The 8,257-nt window shown below is 49.0% G+C and overlaps 1 protein-coding gene across 1 annotated transcript; it reads left to right on the plus strand.

The window, feature by feature from the left end:
- Positions 1-2,602: 2,602 nt before the first annotated feature.
- LOC124654089 (bromodomain-containing protein DDB_G0270170-like) lies at positions 2,603-7,330 on the plus strand. Its single transcript, XM_047193120.1, has 10 exons — positions 2,603-2,903; positions 3,518-3,554; positions 3,760-3,835; positions 3,919-3,964; positions 4,052-4,150; positions 5,411-5,479; positions 5,576-5,933; positions 6,056-6,204; positions 6,333-6,804; positions 6,888-7,330. Exons 1-10 carry the CDS (start codon positions 2,607-2,609, stop codon positions 6,953-6,955), a joined length of 1,671 nt encoding a protein of 556 aa, XP_047049076.1. The 5' UTR covers positions 2,603-2,606; the 3' UTR covers positions 6,956-7,330.
- Positions 7,331-8,257: the final 927 nt, after the last annotated feature.

An 8,257-nucleotide genomic window follows, 5' to 3' on the forward strand; every position in this document is an offset into this window, starting at 1 on the left:
GTAGGGTGACACACTTAAAGTTGGATGTTGAAATGGTAGTACTTGAATATGGTATGGAGTTGGAATATTTGTTCGGAGTCCCGGATGTGATCCCGGACATCACGAGGAGTTCCGAATGGTTCGGAGAATAAGATTCATATATAGGATGTCATTTTATGTGAATAAAATGTCGCGGAAGGTTCTATGGAAGGTTCTAGAAGGTTCTAGAAAAGTCCGGAAGAAACCACCAAGGAAGGTGGATTCCACAAGGGACTCCACCTCCATGGCCGGCCAGCCCTAGATGGGGTGGAGTCCCAAGTGGACTCCACCATAGGGGGCCGGCCACCCCCCACATGGGAGGTGGGAATCCCATCTTTGGGTGGGAGTCCTAGTTGGGCTAGGATTGCCCCTCCTATGGAAGGTTTTGGTTTCGGTCTTATTCGAAGACTTGGACACCAACACTTGGGTTCCACCTATATAATGAGGGGCATAGGGGAGGGGCCGGCCACACCAAAGCCACCACCTTGGCCGCACCCCTTGGAGGCCGGCCACCCCTCTCCCCAAACCCTAGCCGCCCCACTCCTCCTTCTTCCCCGCACGCTTAGCGAAGCTCCGCCGGGATTCTCCACCACCACCGACACCACGCCGTCGTGCCGTCGGATTCAAGAGGAGCTACTACTTCCGCTGCCCGCCGGAACGGGGAGGTGGACGTCGTCTTCATCAACAACCGAACGTGTGACCGAGTACGGAGGTGCCGCCCGTTCGTGGCGCCGGAACCGATCGTGATCAAGATCTTCTACGCGCTTTTGCAAGCGGCAAGTGAACGTCTACCGCAAAGCAACAAGAGCCTCATCTTGTAGGCTTTGGAATCTCTTCAAGGGTGAGACTCGATACCCCCTCGTTGCTACCGTCTTCTAGATTGCATCTTGGCTTGGATTGCGTGTTCGCGGTAGGAAAATTTTTGTTTTCTATGCAACGTTATCCTTCGGACAATTCTTCCAACTCCAATGCATACAATTAATGGAACCAATCATACCTGGAAATCCCCTGGCCGACGTTGAACTCCAAAAGTCTTACCAGTGTCTTGAGCATTGGGGGCTCTCAAGTATGTGGATCCGAAAGCATTCACAATTGCCACGACAAAGCGCTTCACACACAAGATAGAAGTGCTCTCTCCCATGGCCAAATGATCATCAATTAGATCTACTGGTATACCATATTCCAACATACGCAAGGCGGCGGTCACCTTCTGATAGTGCTATGACCAAGTTCTCCGGCGGCATTTCTCCTTTGCTCAAAGAACCGATCATACTTGGTCACCTCCGTTACGATGTGCTTGAACAAGTCAATGCTCATCCGAAAACGATGCTGAAAATAGCTTTCGGGAAATATCGTATTCTCATTTAAATACGACCGCATCAACTTCTCATGCCCTTCAATCCTTTCTCTCCACAACTTCTGTCTGCCGAATACCGATCCACCAATTTTTGGCTTCTTGACGGTGCGGTATGCTAATATTAAGGATATGTTCTCCTCTTCCTCTTGGTCGTACTTGTCATCTGATGAATCGTGTGATGAACTCTACAAACATACATATGAATTGACTTAACTACAACTAGCTAGAGGAAAAAAATCGACAAAATCATGGCAGCTCGGCCAGGCGGAGGCGCATACCTTGCGAGCAAATCGGCGAGCATCTTGGCTGCGCCATGTTGACGATAGGCTCGAAGACGGCGACATGGCGATTGCGGCACAGGGTATGGAGAGGAGAAGGTGCGGGCGAGGCGGGGAGAAGCGCCGACCTTGTGCCCGTCGCTGGCGACGGTGCCCGGTAGGTACAGCGCGGCGGAGCGGCCGGTACTGCCGGCAAGAGGCGCGGGCGAGGTGGATGTACGGCGTAGCGGCGAGCAACATCGGGGCCGGCGACAAAATCGAACGGAGGCGGCGGACTTTCGCGGCAGCGGCGCGGTGGGAAATGGAGGGCGCGGGCGCGGGGGGAAATTTCCAGCCGTTGGGGTATTTGCGCGTGTCCGCATCGATGCCGCGTGTTGTAGCCGACGCGTCATATTTGGCGCTTGGGATAGTGCAAAAAACCCCGCGCCCCAAAATTTTTGCAGCCCCGCGCCGTATGCCGCGTCTCACCGGAGGACCAATTCCGTCTCCGCGCGCCGCAAATCGCGGTTTATATGAGCGCGTCTGCTGGAGATGCTCTTACTCTCTCGGATCCATATTACTCGACGCTAATATAGTATGTATTTGAACGCCACTTTTTGATAGGTTGGGTGGCACTGCCAGTTAGAGTAGTAGTACTTCATACTTAATATACGGAGACAATTACACATACATATACAAACACGGATTGCAATACGAATCCGAGTCCAGCCCCAACCACGCACACCTCACGTGCTCTACAAAGGACCCAAACCACCCTCCTCATCAATCAAAAGAAAAAAGAAGAAAGAAAGAAAAAGAGCGAAACCGCAGCACACCAAAAAGTGTACCCACCACCACAGCACGCCCCCCAACACACGCCATCCCCCAACCTCCCGCGAGCAACCAAAGTAAAAAAACGAAATTAAAAAAAAGGAGGAGCGAAACGCCTCCGCGTCCGCGTCCGCGGGTGGGCAATGGGCAAGCAGCAGCCGCCGGCGGCGATGTCGGCGCCTGCGCCTGGCCGCCGGAAGCGGAAGAAGAAGGGCCGCCCCTCCCTGCTCGACATCCAGAAGCGCACCCTCCGCCTCCAGAAGCTGCAGGAGCAGGAGGAGGAGTCCAAGGCCCGCAAGCAGCAGCAGCAGCAGCGCCGGCCCTCCACGCGCCGGAACCCCGCCCCGGACGACGCCGACTCCGGAGACGACGACGACGACCACCGCCGCGACAAGAAGCTCCGCCTCGTCGTCGGCCTCCACGACGGATCAGCATCCAAGGTGGGCGCCCCTCCCATCCCCCTGATCTGCCCCCTCCCCGCCCGAATCCGCCCGATTCCGACCACAATTCGCGCAATTCGCCACCGCTCCGCCCCTGCCGCGTACGGATCTGCGCCGCCCCGCCCCGCCCGACGAAATCCTCCCTGCTAGTTTAGGCATACACAAAAAAGGCTGCGCGCCTGTATTTATATTTTACTGCCTCCCATCTCTGCCGCCGCGACGACAGTGGTCAACGCCGCCCTGCTCCTGCCCGAGCTCTCTCTCCCAATCATTCGCTGGACAAACCAAAAACCTCACTCGCATCACTCGCTCGCTCGCGCGCGCGCGCCGCCAATAATTGCCGCATTCCATTTCTTTTTTCCTACTAGTATAAGCGGATCGCCTCGGAGCTTTTAAAGGCATGCCTTTTTTTGGGGCTAGTTCCCCCTGCCTTTCGCGCCAAATTTCGCTCCATCTCGCGTCGGATCTGCAGTGTAGTACCTGGTAACTGGCGCCGGTAAACCCAAGCCCCACTTTTTCTGCCGCCTTTTCTCCTCGATTTCCTATCAAGATATTTTGTCTCATTGTTTTTTTTAAAAAAATTATATCTTTTTTATTACTATCTGCATCTGCAGGGAGAAAAGAGGAGGATAGCGACGGATGGGCGTCAAGGTCGGTTTCCTCTCCGATGCATTTATTCTTCATCTTCAGATTTCTTCTGGAGCAAAATGGCAGTAGTGTAACACCTGGACGAATGTCCACGAAGATGCCATTTTTAAACTCCTGTAGTGCCGGATGCATTCCGGTTTGTTCTTGTTTAATTAAATGCTCCCGCCTGCCTCTGATTGTTCCTGTGGGTGGGTTTTTCATTCGCCAGAGCCGTCAGATTCTGGCCCCACCACGCCCCTGCCGGACAAGAAGTTACTGGTCTTCATCCTTGATAGGCTGCAGAAGTGAGTTGCTCTGCTCTTCCCTTCACTCCACTCGCAGCTCTAGAACAGTCTTATCTGAGTGTTGGGTTCCTGTTTCCCTGCAGGAAGGACACGTATGGTGTGTTCTCAGAGCCGGTTGATGATGAAGAGGTTTGCTCTTGAACACGAGTGTTTCTTTTGCTGCTTTTGTTTCCCGGAAGCTGACTGATTTGTGTGTGATTGTGCATTTATTGTCAGCTGCCCGACTACAGAGATATTGTCAAGCACCCAATGGATTTTTCGACTCTTCGGAAGAAGCTTGATAAGGGTGCATATGCCAACTTGGAGCAATTTGAGGTTAGTGTAGAATCTGTTTGTTGGTGGTCATTGCTGTCTGTGCTTTTCTTGGTTATTTTGGTTTCCACATTTAGCAGGCAGAAAAATTGAGGGCATTCATAGGAATTTGCGGGGAATTTGGTTATCTTAGTTGCTATATCAACTGGATAACTGATCAACTCCATGACGCTAGTGTTTTTTTTTTGTGCTGGCATTTCTCCTTCATTCTTACATAGGAACATTTTCTTGCTAGATTCTTATACTACAGTAGTTAATAACTAAAATCATGGTATCTCCTTGCTTGCTCAGAAATATCTTGCCTACTGTTGTCTTTGGAGTCTTGTATTCTACTCCAGAGACAACATCACACAAATATCTTATATCATACCTATTCGCTGCCGTTGTCTTTGTGTGATCTGTATATCCACTTATGTGAAAAGTTGTTTAAACTATATGGCTACTAAGGAATCATCTAAGGTATCTGATATTATATTGAGTTTTATTGGAAAGAGTGATCTAGTGAAAGCGCATGTTGTGAAGTAAAAAAAAACTTTTCCATAAATTCGAGGCTAGATGAAATGATAAATTGTTTAGGGAAAAACTCACAAATCAGTGGGGTGGAAGCTTCTGCAATATTTACTACAAACTTCCAAGTTATACTTCTTATATAAAAAAATATTTACATTACATGTACTGCTTCTGTTACTTGTTATGTAAGTAGTAGAATATGATAAATTGCAACAACATGGAATATGCTTATTCTTTATGACCTGTTATGAAATGGTAGTAGTCAACAACAAAGTATGTTGGACTTCAGATTGAAGTTTGATATGTGGGAGACATTTGGTCAAGTGAGTAAGTTTGAACTTTCATACTTCTAGGTTTGGTGTGTTATGCATTCTGGCACCACTGCTACTTGATTTAGTTATTTATCGCTACCACCTCTCTTACCACCTGGAAAATATTGGATCTGTAATCATAGATCTGTAGTTTTCACCAATGATTCAGTTTAGTCCTCAGATCACTAAAAGCAGAAGCCCAAACAAACAACAGCAAATAGAAAAGTGTTGTGCGGAAATGAAATACCGAGCCGCTGTCGACCGAAAGCTGGTTCCATGCGTTGTGTTAAACCGTGGTCATGGTCATGCAAGTTACGCCTCAAGAATATATGATACTTAGACTCGCTGTTGAAAATAGGCGTCTTAGTATTTAATATATAATCAAATGTTTTTTACTGTGTATAATCAACGTTCTACTAAGCTCAAAATGATATATTTTCAGGACGACGTGTTCTTGATAACATCAAACGCGATGTGCTACAATTCACCAGACACAGTATACTATCGACAGGTCAAACATCGAACCTTGTTTTCAGATTTATATTATCATGATTGTGTAAAACCATGAGATGCGGCATATGTATTATTCACATTTCATGTAATATAGGCACGGGCTATTCAAGAGGTTGCTAAGAAGGACTTTGAGAATCTTAGGCAAGATAGTGATGCCAGTGAACCAGAACCAGAACCATTACCAGAACTGGAACCAAAACCACAACGTCGCAGGGGTAGGCCTCCAAAGAACACTGTGCAGCCGAAAGTTGAGAGGCCACCCGCAGAACATCCTACTGCAGACTTTTCTAGGTCCACACTCGCTACTGCTGGAAATACCGGACTTCATGCACACTTGGGGTTTGATATACAACAGAGGATTGCAGATGTACTGAAAGCTTCTTTTGGCAATAGAAGCAGTGAGCACAATTGGTCCAGCGGGCGCAAATTGGAAAGCGCTGAAGATTACTCAGGTTCTGTTTATTATATTGAATAAATCAGCATTTAATAGGATGTTGTCGAAGGAAGACCTTCATTCAGTTTGACCTATTTGTTTGCCCTGTTAACATTGTTTGATGTCTTCCTTTTGTCCCAGGGTCTGGGAGTAAATGTTCAGGAAAAATGGGGAAGAACCCAGCTCTGGTAGAAGATAGTCGCCGAACTACATATTATCAGCACCAACCATCCAGTTCAATATATGAGCTGCCAAGCTCATACAACGGGACAAGGAAGCTTCTTGTACCAGTTGAGTGTCCAGCACAAGTCATGTCTCCTAAGATATTCATGATATGCCAATATAGTTTTAAGTTCCTGTTAACATTGGCGAACAGCAAGATACTATTATTCTCAGTCTAACACAATGTTTTTACCAGATCGGGGTTCAGCTGCAGCATTCCTATCCCCGCAGTCTGGCACGTTTTGCTGCACAGCTTGGCCCTCTTGGCTGGGAAGTTGCATCGAAGCGAATTGAACAGGCCATTCCTCCTGGAATGATGTTTGGTCGCGGGTGGGTAGGAGATGATGAATCACCAAACACACTTAAGCCACCTGTACCGACTTCACCATCGACATCAGTAACACCACCAACCAGCACAGCGAGTGAACAGCAAACTGTTGTTGATCCTGCCAGCGCAATCCGTTCAGCAGGGCCTCATCCGCACGTCGCGCCATATGCTTCTACCGGGACCAGGACCGATTCTCAAGCACTATCAAGCATGCAGTGTGGATCATTGCCGCAGGTTTCAGCAGACCGAGGCGAACACGCTGTCGAGATGAAGAGCAGCCATAATGTTCAGGAATGGCCTGCAAAGCACCAAACCATCAATGGTTTTAATGCTGTGCCAGGTACTATCCTGACAGTTGTTCTTCTCATTTTGTACATCTTTCGGTTCAAAGTTGCTAGTACTAATACCCATTTACCTTTTCAGGATCGGTCATGTTTGCACCTACCGCACAACTGGTTTCGAACCGGATGCAGACACATACCGCTGATTGACCAGAGTGAGCAGAGAATACAAGCTCGACCTGTATAATTTGACATTTCGACACATGATTCCAGTCACGTGTACTGCGGGTGCCAAGCAAGGACTTTCGCTGAATCCTATTGCTGTAGTGATGCTTTTTTCGAGTGGCTGTTGCTCCGCTGCGCTTGTGGCCTGGTATCACCATTGTTCAAGTCTGTCTATCGTGTAATTGCTTAGTTTACTTAGGAGTTAGGATAGCGTGCAGATTGCAGAGAAGTGTAGAGGGAGTTTAACAGCATAATTAAGGTGCGGCCAGATATTAGACAAACTCTGATGTGTAGAATCCACAGGAACCATCATCTGTATAGATTATATTATTCAGTGTTATAATATTGTTGTGACAGTTTTTTCATCGTCTTGATAAAAAAACAAAACATTTTTTACTGTTTACAAAAAAAGGAGATTTTTAAAATAATAATATTATTTTATTGACAATTCCACAAATATTAAGCATTTTTTGTTTGTGTTTCAAAAATATTATACCATCGGGTTTGGAAATCCTGAATAGGACTGGACTGGTCGGGTAGAGGAACCTGAAAGATGATTTGCCGATGTAGAGAACCCCGAAAGGTGACTTGTTGGAATAGAGGAACCTGAAAGGGGCCGCGGAGGGGAGTTCGGTTCCTAAAGCCTACTCCCCTCTGCCGCTTTCACTCCCGCTGCCGCCTGCCTCCTCTCCGGCGAGTGATTCCGCCTCCTCCGATGCCGCTCCGCCGCTTCGGCCACCACCCCTCCGTCCGAAATGGGGCGTTTAAGACGAGTGGGTAGGGGAGGTGGCCGAATCGGCGGCGGAAAAGCACCTCGGCGTCCGCCGGGGTGTACGGGCGGAGGCGGACCGCGCTAGGCGGTCGCGCTCCAACGGCGCGTGGAAGCGGGCCGGCCGGAAGTGGCCGGAACTTATGGCGCGCCGTCAAGCGCGCGAGGAGGCGCCCCCGCTGCCGGCTCGTGCAGCCCGCCGCTGCCGGCGCTGCCCCCGCGCGGCAACGACGACGACACCGACGGGCCGCCTCTAGCCTGCGGGAGCACCTCCGAGGCAGCGGCTTTCGAGGTGGCAGTGCTCATCGTCGCCTAGGAATATCCGGCGACCAAAAAACCCTCCGCCGGCGACATGAAATGCCCCGTGACAGTATAGTCCATCCGGGGACTAAATCTAGTCTAAATTAGGCCCCTATTACCGAATGTAGGTCGAAGATGCATGTATTTTGCCTGCCTTATTGTAAATTATCAACGAATTCAGCTTGATCGGAGCAAATCGAGTTCAATCGCGAGTTTCA

This window comes from Lolium rigidum, chromosome 5 (genome assembly GCF_022539505.1).
Source record: "Lolium rigidum isolate FL_2022 chromosome 5, APGP_CSIRO_Lrig_0.1, whole genome shotgun sequence".
Lineage (NCBI taxonomy): Eukaryota > Viridiplantae > Streptophyta > Magnoliopsida > Poales > Poaceae > Lolium > Lolium rigidum.

Excerpts from the sequence above, each read along its gene's own strand:
- LOC124654089 (XM_047193120.1), top strand. The coding sequence starts at position 2,607 with ATGGGCAAGCAGCAGCCGCCGGCGGCGATGTCGGCGCCTGCGCCTGGC. Across the intron at positions 3,555-3,759 it reads AGCGACGGATGGGCGTCAAG|AGCCGTCAGATTCTGGCCCC; the intron begins GTCGGTTTCCTC and ends TTCATTCGCCAG. Across the intron at positions 6,205-6,332 it reads CAAGGAAGCTTCTTGTACCA|ATCGGGGTTCAGCTGCAGCA; the intron begins GTTGAGTGTCCA and ends TGTTTTTACCAG.